The sequence below is a fragment of the Plectropomus leopardus genome, chromosome 9 (genome assembly GCF_008729295.1).
Source record: "Plectropomus leopardus isolate mb chromosome 9, YSFRI_Pleo_2.0, whole genome shotgun sequence".
Lineage (NCBI taxonomy): Eukaryota > Metazoa > Chordata > Actinopteri > Perciformes > Serranidae > Plectropomus > Plectropomus leopardus.
In genome coordinates, this window is record NC_056471.1 from 25,349,020 (window position 1) to 25,363,130 (window position 14,111).

The following is a 14,111-nucleotide window of genomic DNA, read 5'->3' on the forward strand; positions in this document are numbered from 1 at the left end:
GCAGCTATAACAATCTGCTAAGCTCAGAAAATTACATCACTTTACTGTAATGCAGACTTCAAAACCAAGACAAGACTACACATATGATATTATGATATCTGAAATCTAAGACAATATCTAGTCTCATTTCAAAAATAGATATAATATCAATATCGGGCTTAGAAATGACATGTACAAGTTTTGTGCCACAAATCAATATTTTATATTAGCAGAAAAGAGAGGGGACAGAGGAAGCGATAGAGAGGGCAGAATTTTGCATTTTTTCCATTATCACCTCACAGCTGGTTCTTCTTTTTGTTTGTTTTGTTTTATTTTGTTTTTAAATGAGCACAAATATATTTTCTTCATGACAATCAATTACCCTAAAGCTAATTTGTTGTCTTAAAACATCACTACCCTGGCACAAACATGTACTATGTTACAGTGACATTCAGGAGTGAATGACATGATCACGTCATTATTTTTGTTGTTGTTGTCACATAAATATATATACTCAGTTGTTGTTGTCATTTCAATCGCTGTGTGTTTACATTAATGTTTCTTATAACGGCTTCAAATAAGCCTACTTGGTTTCTTGCCTCTCTTTGCACTGTGTACTGTGTTATTTTTTTGTCATTTTGTTTATTTTTAATTAGTGCAAAAATAAAAAATGCAAAATCAAAACATCTATTACAATTCCAAAAGTGTGTTTGTTCGTTTTTTTAAACACATGTGGCTCAAGTTTGGTCAAACTAACGACTGCTGGTAACAAAGCCAGAAGGATCACACAGACAGACGTTTGCTCACGCATGTGCGTGCAATACAAATTTGCTCCATTTTAATGAAATAAAAGGCCTAACCTATACACGGAGGGCATTTTACATTAATGAGGGGAAACGTATGACTAACTAGCCGAGGGTTAGACTCGGACAGGCATCTGCTGAGGCTCCTGTCTGAGGCTGCAGGACCACCAGCTTCTAGTCAGTGAGGCATAGATACCAGTTGCCTCGAGGGCTGCGCCAGGCCTGAATCACACAGCAAACAGCAACCAGGCTGCTGATGGTCATTAAAAATGAGTTCAATAGTCGAATAATCACATTATTAGCTCATCAACAACACAGCGATCGATGAACCTATGCAGATAAACAAATACTGTATATGCCATTCTATGTATTGTTGACTCTTTTTTACTCAAAAACGTCTGATCTCTATCCCTTCTCAAACAAAAAGCTGTGTAAACACACACACACACACACACACACACACACACACACACACACACACGGTATTGTTAAATTTGCTCTCTCTGTTGGCCATGGTAACTCTGATGAGAGATCTCTAACGGGGAACAAAGGAGCAAATGAATGGAGGGGGGGAGGGCGAATCAAAGGGCCTCCTGTAAATGAAAGTACACAGAGTCTATTACAGTCCAGGTGGCTGTGAGAGCCCTCGCTGCCTCCTAGCAGCATGCTAATCTGGTCTGGGCTGACAGGTATCCTCTGAAGGACATGTCAGCGTGTGTGTGTGTGTGTGTGTGTGTGTGTGTGTGTGTGTGTGTGTGTGTGTGTGTGTGTGTGCGTGCACAGTCTAATATTTAGATCTTTGTGAGGAGGAGCCAGTGCAGTTTTAGACACTGAGAGTGAGGACATTGTTTGTGAGTGAGGACATTTTGGAACCTTTTCAAGGAGCTGTTTGAGGTTTAAGGTTTGACTTTTACAGTCAGGGAAGGAAGTCCATATAGTTCAACATTTTGGGAGTCTTTGGGAGTTTGCTTGTTACTGCATTGAGCAAAAACAAAAAACAAAAAAAAGTCCAGCTCATAAAACCGTTGCAAAACTGAATTAACAAACAAGATATTACATGTTTGTTAGTGAGATTTGGAGATGCTGGAGGGCAGATTTTGTTCTTAGACAAAGCCAGGCTTGCAGTTTTCCACTTGCTTCCTTTATGCTAAGCTAAGCTAAGCATCTTCTGGCACCAGCTTGATTTTAAAGAGACTGATATGAGAGTTGTATTGATCATCTCATAGCAAGAAAGCAAGTGAAAGTATTTCAAAACAAATGTAAATACTAGTGCTCAGGGATTGATTATATTAATGAGACAGTGTTCATTTTTCTAACAAAAACGATTACAAAAAATGTTCATCAACGACCCTTTATTTTCATGACATATATGAACGTTGACAAGCTAAAAATAGATCTTTGATTATAAAAACTATGACAAATGTTTTGGTTTCGGAGACGAGACAAGACTCAAAGAGTTGGTGCTGAGCTATTCAAAATGAGGTGAGCAGAATGAAAATTTGCAAGTTTGTGTAGAAATTATTTGTACTTGTAGAAAAAAATGTCTAAATGAAATTTCAACAGTTGATACAACTTGTCATCTTTTTTCAAATTGCAGAGACCTGTATCAGCCAAACTGAATAAGTTTAGATAGATAGATAGATAGATAGATAGATAGATAGATAGATAGATATACTTTATTGATCTCAAAACTGAGAAATTGGGGTGTAGCAGCGCCATGCAGTAAGAACAAGAGAATAAAGAGCACACGTTATTAATAGAATATAAAGGAATACACTTAAAAAAACTAAAAACTAAGAGACTGTACATATATACATATATACATGTGTAAAGTGCGGAACAGTATCTGAATAAATAAAAATAAAGTCAGCAGTGTAGAGTGACATGGAGCTAAGACCAGATAAAACAATATTTTGCTAAAAAGGTGACTCAAATACAACCAGAACTAATAAGCATTTTTGTCCAGAGACTAAGACTAAATCTAAAGTAATTGCCCAAATTAAAGGTCTAGTGTGTAGAATTTAGTCGCATAGCGGTAAGGTTGTAGAAACATGAAACCGTAAATGGCCCTAGCTAGAGCCAGTGTTTGATTTGTCCGTTCTAGGTTACTGTAAAAATAATACAGCAAACTCCACAGAAGAGTACCTGTTCCCCATGTAGATATAAACGGCTCATTCTAAGCAAACAAAAACACAGTAATTCTTATTTTCAGGTGATTACATTATTCAGCCAATATATCCCCTTTAATTCTCACTCTGTAAGTTTAACACTGCTATGAGCGTCCTCACAAGTATAGAAGTCAAACGCGTGCATGCTGTCCAGGGTGGTGTAACTTAGGCATAGAGTTCAGGGCAAGTCATGAGCTTTGCTCTGATGGCACAATTAGAAGTGACAGCTAATATCGTGCTGCCAGCTATCACCCCACTGACTCCTGGGTAATCTGTGACATGACAACAGTGACGGACACTCATCACTTCAGACATGACCAGTGTGGAAAAAGTTGAAGGGTCAAGAGAAACTGGAGCAGACGAGCGAGCGAGCAAACAAACACCCACGAACGCTGCCGGAGCTCTGCGGGGGGGTGAACATGTCCAGTGACTCAAGAGAACACGAAAAGCACCAGAGGGGATGTTTATTTTTGTCAGCACTGTTAATTCCCCTCTCCTCCAGTCTGCCGTCCCCCTCAACACTGTATCAACACTACTCCTACAAATAGCCCGCAGCAACATAAAAGTGCTGTAAATGATCAGGATTAGTAATGTTTAAGTAAGAAGCATCCTGGTGGCCATAAGGACCAAGTGTTTTAGCTGTGAGGACAAAAGGTGTTAAGTGAAATGTATCGTTCCATTTAGCATCAATGCGTCATACATGGGAAAGGGAAACACTGATGGCTTGAAGGTTGGAGATAATGTCGCAACAAGGTTAAAGGTACACTATGCAGGATTTTCCAAAAAAGAAACAAATGTAGAGACTCATGCAAAAGTGATCTCTTTTTTATTTTGCTATGCAGGGTTCCTACAGCTAAGCTAATTGGCTGCAGGTCTTAGCTTCATATTTATCATTAAAACATGAGAGTGAAATTCATTTAGACATTTAACTCTCATCTAGAAAGCATTTAAGTACATTTCCCACGCGTTTTTATTTGAATTTGAACTCAACTTTGTTTCAATAAAATACTCAAGTCCCTCACTTTTCCTAAAAGTATTTTATGTAGCTCCACATTTTATTAAAAAGTGTCTAGATAAAGCCTTTTTTTTTTTTTTCTAAAAAAGGCCCATTTATACCAATAAGCACCAGTGGGTAAAATTTACACCCATAGAGAATGAGCTCAGTTCAGGGCTATCAGTTCTGCTTGTTTTAACATTTTGTCCACTACAGTGTGTAACAGAGTGGTTTAATAAGTCATAGGCTAACCTTGACTGTGGACAGGAGAAAGAGAGTTATGGAGATAGATCAAGTATCAGGTGTTAATTATTATATTATTTTGTTGTCATATTGACATTTTGTGAGTAGCAAAGTACAGGACTGCAACTCTGACATTTCGTTACACAACCCTGTGTTGTAAAATGATATACAGATATAAATCATTATATATGTATACACTGACCCCTGGCATTCTTGTGTTATAGCTATGCTGTTAATGAGAGCAGATGCAGAAAATTTCAAATCTTTTGAAAAGCACGGCAGCGTCGTGACAGGAGTCTTGTCACATAATAGAAGGGGACTAATAAAAGGAAAAACAATGACTCACAAAAGTGCAACAGAATTAAGACATCCACCATCAACAAAGCATTAGTACAACGACAACACAATAAATTAATCATAAGCAAAATCATTACCAGAGATTTAGAGTTGGTTTTGCACCATAATTAGCAGTGGGCGAAGGGCTATCAATATGAAAGTAAAGCAGATCCTCGACAAACTCAATGTGTGGAGAGATTCTGCTGTCATAACAAAGCAAACATCACAGTGGGATTACTGCTTTCCTTGGGCGGTGCTACTGTACATAATTAGATGTGACATTTTGCCTCCCACACGCTGTTCTGCAGCTGAGTGATTCAACCAGCCAATCAATCACAGTTTTCACCCATTTCATTACCACAGGTGGCCTTTACTGCTCCCGCTAAAGTCCTGCGACAGATCCCAAATGCATGTACAAGTCCATATTTTAAGACAAAGGCACAGCTGTTAAATATTTGATTTTTTTCGTGTAGTTTTTGGGCAGTCTGCTATCCATAAGTTCACAATACAGCAGTCCAGACCTCCACATTGGATAAGCAAAGACACGGGTTTTAATTTTGTCAGAATAAGCTATCATGCAGTGTGTTTATAATTTCCTGTCATGAAACAGCAATCCAGCCCTCAGCAGGATTTTAATCAAACTGATATTAAAGAATTCAATTTGTCTGTCAAAACATGCCATAATGATCCAAACATAATGACCAGGGAATGATTCATGCCATTAAATATCGCAGCCTTTGCAACACTTTGAAGGCACAACATAAACACAAGTGGACTATATCACTAAGGTCAACCTAAAATGCCAAGAAGACACTATACACCCACACACACACCCACACACACACCCACACACCCACACACACAATTAGATTCAAAATCCTTCTTAGTTTTCCAAAACAGCAGTCGTCAATGCAGGCAGGCAGCGAGAAACCCAGACATTACTTACGTGATTACTTTGGAGGTTTTCCAGTAAGCTCGGGTCATTAAATCCCTCCTCGTCCAGTGACTGCGAGCTGTGGCTGGAAAGAAGAGACAGAGGAGTCAAACAGACAGAACACAGGAATACTTGAACAGCCAACATGTCGTTACACTAGATGAGTAAAGACCATATCATTTACTTGCAACATCAGAGCATATTCTGACATAAGAATACTCATAACAACAGGAGTTTACGTTAAAGTACAACTTTCTAGGAGCGTCTGACAGTTTTCCAAATAATTAGTGTGACAAAAGTGTTTAATATGTACCAAAAGTAAAAATGAAGCCTCTTGGAGCCTGCATAGAATACACATAAGTACACACACAAGTAAGTACACAATTAAGCGGACGTAGCCTTCATGTGCCTTAAAGCTGCATTTTTCCTATTGGCCAGCAGGGGGCTTCTTCACCGAAAAAAGAGGTGAAAAAGAAGTGCGATCATGGAAGTCTGTGAGAAAATATCTCTGCCTCTCACTAGATCTATGATCTCAGTAAATATTTTTCTAATAAGTTTATGGTCTCTTTTGCTAGTTTCAAAATACAGTATGATCATTTAGCAAATTATTGTTCAATTATAAGTGAGTAATTATGAGTATAATAGACCATAAAGCAGAATACACTTTAAGGTATCTTTAACTTGTGATCGTCAAGTCACTACCATCACGACTGGTCAGTAGTTTTCTCTGGTTCTTATGGTGCACTCGATTTGCACTTGGAAGTTGCAATTTCTAAATTCCCAGTCTAAAATTTAACTGGAACGCCCCTAAGGTCGGATTTCGGACTCAGAAAGTCAGATGAACCTCACCAACCAAAAGCTCCAATCCAAGAGATCTGCTGATATGAAAGATAATATTGTATTTATTAGCACTTCTGTCTTATGTGTGTCCTGTTAAAACAGTCATACACACAGTAGTTATTGTAGTGTTTTTTAATGCACAAAATACTGTGTAACACGTTATGATCAAATGACGCGCTGTCATCAAATCTAAACCAGTAAATGTTTACCATCTTTGTTTTCACTTGAGCTGGAGAAGTTCTGTATTTCTGTATTTATTTCTGGTGTTCTCCTTTATGTATTTTTAGTGTTTTGATGCCTGCTGCACATCAAATTTTCTTTGGGATAATAAAATTGAAGTTGACGTTTTTGGTGAAAAATTGATATAAAAAAAACAAACTTTAATAGTTGCCAAATAATTTCCTGTTTACCAACTTATCAATAAGTTAGCTTGAATTTTCTCTCCTAAATAAAACGTATGTGCAGTGAGACTGGAACCACACAACAGATCTCAGACTGGTATCACACAGCCGGAGCTGTGTGCCATCAGTATTGACATTTGTTGGGAAAAGTATCAACCGCAATGCAGACAGAATGCAAATGCAGGTCCCCTGGGCCTCAGTAATGTGATGTACAGTGTGACTGTTTTGGATTCTGTCCATGGCAGCAGAGGAGGATCATCCTTTGAGAAAGCAATGTCCTGAAATGGGGAATTATTATTTCACAATGAACAAAGAATCCACACTCATTCATTTATTCATTTTACCCTTTATATATTTATCATATTCCCCTCAGTCATTTCCATAAATAATAAATGGTGTTCCCCTGCTTTAGAAATTAAACAATGCAAGAGGAAGTGCTTACAAGGACAGAGCAGGCAGGCTGGATTACTGGCAGTGAAAAGAGACCATATTACTCATCCACTAATCAAAGCCAAACCCTAATAAATTACTGGAAATACAATTAGTCTCTCATACTTCATATTACATCCAGAAATGCTTTCAGTTACTGGCAAGATGCAAAATGATTCAATATTTTTCATTCTATTAGGAATATGGCAAAAGTGGAAAAAAAGACACAATCTTTCATTGACAACATGCTCAAGTGGAAAAACAAAATTCTGGGTTGCAGAGAAGACTGTGTTATTGAAAAAAAGGTGAAAGATGTTTTTTATCCCTCTAACAGGGACTTTTTTTTTATGTAGCTACCAGCCGCTCGCTGGCTGTCCAGCAGGGATCGATTCATGATTCTGTGATAAACAGAGTCCTATAGATCAGGTAGACAGCAGCTTTGTCCGTGGCACTGGGGCTTGATAGAAATGTTACCGAGGCTGCCATTAGCAACCATAAAAGTCTTTCTAATCCCGCAGGATACGCTGTTCCGATCCCACAGAGCCAAACAGCTGGCCAGCCAGTAATACTCCCATCTACTGCACTGCAAATAGAGGCTTGGGAGGAAAGAAATATTGGAAAAACACAGCGATGCCATCAAACAGCAGCGCTGGAGTCGATATTGTGTTACACCTACGAAGGTGCACTGGAGGTTAGGGGGATTTATCACAGTAGCAGGCTTTATTAAAACATGTCAGGGAGAATTCGGCAAACAAAATCTGCATTTCTAAACACCACATGCATACTGTAAACACATGGTGGGGAGGGCAGATGTATAAATTGAAAAAAGCTTTGTATCATATTATGTAAAATAAATGCTTTCTGATTACAGCAGATTGTACCCATGCAACAAATTTCAACACGTATGTATCCAAGTTATTTGTTTTTAAATGATTTCTTAAAACATATTTTATAGGAAAGCTTTTCATTTTAATGACTGCTTTGTACATTTGTGATGTGGCAATGCTGTGGTTTATTTCCTTTTGCTCTGTTTCATCCCAGTGCACACTATAATCTTAGCTCTTAACATTGCTTTAATGTAACTGTTTATTTCTTTGTCTTATTCTTATGGACTTTGTGAAGCACTTGTTTGCATAAGTGCTACACAAATAGTTATTATTATTATTATTTTAAGTTGTGTTTTAAGAGCCTTACAAATTCATTTATGAAATAAAAACGTGTTCTGCAACAAAGACAGAAAATCTATTGTGTCATAATAAGCGTTTCTAACCCTTAAACAGGTGAGGAGGCCCTGAGCTTCTCTCTGATGCAGCAGCAGCACAGTTCATGTCAATTGTCTTGATGAAATTTCTGAGGCACGAGGCTGGGTGTGGAGGACGGTCAGTTATTGATTATCTGCCAGCACACAGAGGTCCTGTCGCTATGGGAACGAGGGTGTTGGCTGTTTGCAGTCAATAGCCACGGACTGGTTGCTGATCAAACCTGTGACATTGCATGCCATCCCTGGAAGTTATACATTTATAACTGACCTGTGTCGAGATGACAGTGTTTAAGTTGTATTTTACTCAATTTAAGGCATTCTATGTATATATTCCATTTAAAATTAGGATTCAGTTAGTTTTGTTCTCTATAAATACAATTTATGTATTGTAATTTTAGTTTTTTTTATTATATTTTCACCTTAATAGTTGTGTATCGTTCAAAGGGATTAATCTATGGAATGGTTGTGACAAGGAATTAAAACCGTCATTCTAAAAATGTTTAAGAGTATGGTGGTAAACATTTTTTATTATTTTGTCTGACACAGTTTTCTTATCTTTTCTCTTTTTGTCCTTCTGTTGTTAAAATTGTTTTATTTTTTCTTTGTTTTTTTTTCTTCTGCATAATTTACTAGTAAATGAGTTACTCATGAGAATGTGCTGAGTAAAATGGAAAGTACAATAATCTTAAGCTTTAGCCTACACCTTTCAGTAGATACTTTTTGTATTCCCTTTTGTTTTTTTTATTTAATGCCTTGATGTATTTATTCTGTATTTAGTGCATTCCTCTGGGAAAATTACCAAGGACCAAAATAAATTGCCACAAAACAAAAACAAACCTTTTAATTATCATATTTTTACTATCCTGTTTTTATTGTTATTCTCTCTATTTTCATATGAATTTTCTTATAGTAGAGCACTTTGACCTGCATTCATTAAATGAAATGTACTACACAAATAAATTCCAATAATTATCATTATTATTATTATAAAAAATGAAAACCATAGAACTAAGACCAATACGGTGCTGGTTTTGTTTTGTTTTACTTCTATCATCAAGCAACAAAGAACACATTAATTTTTCCCTTGTTCCCGTATCTTTGCCCTATTTTGCGTATAAATCAAGCTTCTAATTTGGTTGTTTCAGTGAGAGAAAAAAGCAGCAAAAGGAGAAATGCCTTCATGAAGCTGGCAACTTCCTTTAAAGCAGCAAGATTCAACATTTTGGCATAATAGGCATTAACAAACAGGCCCCAATCCCCCATGCAAAATGGATAAGACACGCCCATGCTGTTACTGCAGATCTCAACACTGTAGCAGATGGATCTCAGAAGTAGGACTGTGTGTGTGTGTGTGTGTGTGTGTGTGTGTGTGTGTACGTGTAGGAGACAGAGTGAGAATAAGTGGGAGTGAAGCTTCCACCTCCAAAGTTAGTTTGATGTTAACTGGTGAAAAGGAGAATTTGCTGCTCAGCTTCAACACAACATACAGTAACAGCTCTCAGTCTATCAAACCTGCTGAATGTACGAGAGCCTGTAATGAAGCCACAGGACGTAACCGCTCACAATTCAACATCTAACATTGGCAACATACATATATATCACATTAGTTTAAGGCTGCTGTTTCACATCAACAGATATACACAGTGAATCAAGAGCCACAGTCACAGACATCACGTCCAATGTGTACTCAATGACCGCACAAAGAAAAAACAACAACAAACACTGAGGTATTGTGTTCAAAGTCACGATTTCCACAAAGGCAAGGCAGCACCAAATACATCACAGAAGCGAGGAACATTATATAAAAAGACGATCACTATCTCACAACATCTTACCAGTCGTCCTCTGCAAAACTACCCTCCTCAGCCTCAGGGACGTGACTGTTGGAGAAAAAATCATCTTGTTGACAAAGTCTGTTGTTGACATGTTAAAGACGCGATGTTAGGGTTAAAGATGGGTTTGATTATGAGTTGGCAGGTGTTGGAGTATGACAGGTCGGATGCCGGGACATACTGTAGCTCAAGTGTTGCGGTTCGGTCAACAGCCGTGATTATAGCAGGTTCTCTTATCATTTATACATAATGCTATCTCCTTTCTGAACCTTTCAGGTTTTGATACTTGCTGAAAATATGGTGTCAGTTTCTCTATGACACTTGTTATAGCTCATGCACGTTCAAGAGCTAGTGCTGCCCGCCTCACAATTTCTCTCTTAAATTCATTATGAATCATCATGTATATGTTTACACAAACAAGGAAAAAATCATTTTAATGCATTGATTCAGCACTTGCATTTAGAGGCTATGCAAGCTGAATATGATGCTACAGAAAACTTTTTTGTGCAGTGTCCATGTTGTTTCAGCATTTTAACTTAAAGTTCATGAACGCGCCGCAGTCAGAAGAACGACTATCTGAGGAGCATGTGAATGCAACATTGAGCTTGGCTGGTGAACGTAATGACTCAAGGCTGATTTAATCTGTCGTCACTTGTTCAGTCTGAGCAGTTTCTGCACACACGTTACGACACGTTAGGTATTCACAAGCACTTGCACGTTGACAGGCTGATCCGGAACATACTAATGACTAAAAAGAGCTGTTCAGAAGATTTGTTCATTCATTTTCGCCCATCACTAACTCTGTTTCCAGTTGTGTTGTGCATGTCATTTCAATAGTCAATATCAACTAATACCGGTATCAAATACATGTAAAATTCATGAGAAACTTACTGGTAAGAATAGTAAGCATATTTCTATTACATCTTCTGTAGTAACACATGAAATGTCACTGGTCAGTCAATGGTTAATTCAACTGATTGCCAGACAAGAGAAAATAATGCACACAAAATATTTGGATCATAATGTGCTTATAAAGTTTACTAAACAAATTTGTTACTAAAAAGTACTTACATGCAACAGCGGTCATAACACAGTAAGAATATAACACTGAGGATGTTTTGCCAAATGTTTTAGGAGAAAATTTTAATCAGATTAGATGTAGAGCTGTGCATTGCAAAGAATTTGGCAATATCACCGTACAGAGGTGACAATTCAACAATTATTATATATTGCAATAATGTGAGCAAGGCAATATATTTCAAATGCTTAAAATCTAATTTTAGGAAAAATGTCAGTGCATCTTCTATGACTGCCTTTTTCGTAGCATTGTGTTTTTTGTGTTTACCCTGTCAATAAGTGGTTACTTTGAAGTGGAAGAGACAAATGGTTAAAGATAGATAACAACACTGCTGGTCAGGGGACAGAAAATGAACCACTGCCACCAATTTATTCCTTGGAAACTATTAACATAAAAATCTTGAGTGTTTTTGAGAATTGATACGGTACCACAAAACATAACATTGCCATACTCAAGTGTGCTGATATTTTCTTACTCTTCTAATTAGAGGGGGACAAAATCAAAACTAAGAAAGCCAGAAAAGAAACTGGAGGGGATATATGAATGTTTGGGAATTGTGTCATTATAGTCATAAGTCTTCCTCTCTCACAGCAGAAACTTCAACTACAGATGCGATGTGTGTGAGTGTGTGTGTGCGTGTGTGTGTGTGTGTGTGTGTGTGTGTGCAATCTGTGTGTGTTTTTAAGGCCACCAATGAATGCAGCCATGAAAACAACAATGTTTGAAACTAAACGTGGTCAGAGTGCACACTGCCTTAAAATGAGGCAACAATTATTTTGACATCTCTGCTCTGGCAGACTAACTGCAGTGCAGCGTTTTGTTAACTGGAAGGAGTGGAGCCGACCAGACGACGTGCTCCACTGAACATTACAGCGCTCCATCTGATTCCAACTCAGTTTGATTCATGCTGTGAGCCCGTTCGCTCTTGTACCTTCAGAAAAGCAACATTTTTGTTATCTGCAGTGACAACAAACCAATCCACTGACAAATTGGCTAATGTACAGCCTTACACGACAGCTATATCCAATGCACGCATTTACTTGGGTACACTTTACAATTACAAATTACATACGCAAATTTGGTTTGTTAAAAAATAAAATCAAAACATGTTTTTCTGAGTTTTGTCAGTCGAGTACATTAAAAAAAAAACAAGCTTTCACTCAGCTGCAAACTAATAACACTCAGGAGGATTCTGTGAGCCTTCCTAACCTAAACTGTATCTCTCCTTGAGATTTGGACTCCAATCCAGTGGAATTAATTAATGTCTACACCCTTGGGGTTGGCTTTATTAATTACAGCAGCACTTAATTTGTGGTGAGGAACACATGCAGGCGGCAGTGTCAGGGGGGCTTTGTGTGTGTGCTGGCACCAAATTACAAGTCACGCCACAGAGTAGTGGGAGTGGAATGTTTTATCTTCTTTTTTAGTCAAATTAAATCTTTTTCTGGCACAAGAATATACTACTACTTCCCAGAGTAGAGTCAGATACTTTGAAATCCGTCCTTGTGCAAAAAGTACACTGAAACTGGTGTTGAAGAAGCCTTCAAGTATGTTAATTTCAAAAGTAGAGACACATTACTGAGAGAATTTAAAGTTAAATGATACAACATACGCGTCACTACTACTTGCATCTATATTTCAATATTAACCTGAAACCAGACAACTGAATGCATTTAAATTAGACATCTACAATAAGGACAAGAAGGAAGTCTTCAAAACCATGCTGTTTTTAACAATGTGCAAACAGACTCAAGCTGTTTCACTGTTGGGTAAATACGACAATGGTGAAGTCATTATGTGTTTATAACATTAAATATATGTCACATAAAAGCCTAAACCTACTTAAGAAGAGAGAAAAGATTGTTAACTTGGAACAGCACTGTTTTAATAATTTTGTCCTCTAAATACTGATGGGTATTAATGTGTCATGAAGCCGATAGAAACTGATTAAAGTTTCCCTCGAGTTTAGAAAAAGTGTTTCTGATGTGGGTAGACTAAAGTTTAATAAATACATTTTAAAACAGATAGTACCAATCCTTGATTGCCGCGTTAAAAACCGTTGTCAAATAATCTATAAACACATAGCTGTGACCACAATACATTTTCAGAATTACTGCGCCAACTAGTCACCTATTGTCAATGAGAAGTCAACGGCTAACTGGGGCTTGAAACATTAATCATTAGCCCGGACGAAAACAGTCAGAAATATACATTCCCGACTTAAAATTAATGCACAAAAAACATAAAGCTGCTGCTAAAGCAACAAAGAGAGTCTATGAGGATTTGAGCAGACAGGAAACCCACTTTGTCTGGTCGTTTGTTATGATATAACTGCAACATAATGAGAACTTTTTTATTCTTTCTTTGAACGTTAGGTAAACTAGAGCCCATGGTGGTGACCTTTTTGGCTCCATGTTGCCACGGATTTGTAAAGCAGGCAGCACTTCCACTGTTCCTGTGTGTTGCTTATTATTCCGCTAAATGTCACAGAAAAACTACACTGCTTGGTGGCAGTCCAGTAGCCAGAAGAAAATCTCCACATTTTTCTGCTAACCATGAATGTTTAATTCATAGCATATCAAAAGTTTCTAAAGTGACGTAATGTATAAGCAGACTTTCTCAGGGGGAGGTGAAGGAGATGGCAAACAGCATTTCACCAAGGCAAGACGCCTGCCAAGCTGCAGACCACTGAAATCAATAAAAAACAACATTGTCTTTTGGCAACCCTTCTTGGCATTTCCACCAGTGGCACCAAACCCGAGTTTTTTAGCAGCATATTGCGCCGTTTCCCACCAGCACCAAACTTTGGTGTT

At 37.7% G+C, this 14,111-nt stretch overlaps 1 protein-coding gene across 9 annotated transcripts in view; it reads right to left on the reverse strand.

The window, feature by feature from the left end:
• The window catches only part of atp8a1 (ATPase phospholipid transporting 8A1), a 139,457-nt gene that overhangs the window by 67,302 nt on the left and 58,044 nt on the right, over window positions 1–14,111 (reverse strand). For all 9 annotated transcript variants that reach the window (XM_042493932.1, XM_042493928.1, XM_042493929.1 and 6 more), the window contains one exon: window positions 5,470–5,542. In XM_042493932.1, coding sequence (XP_042349866.1) covers window positions 5,470–5,542 — 73 coding nt within the window. The remainder of the gene's footprint in view (window positions 1–5,469; window positions 5,543–14,111) is intronic.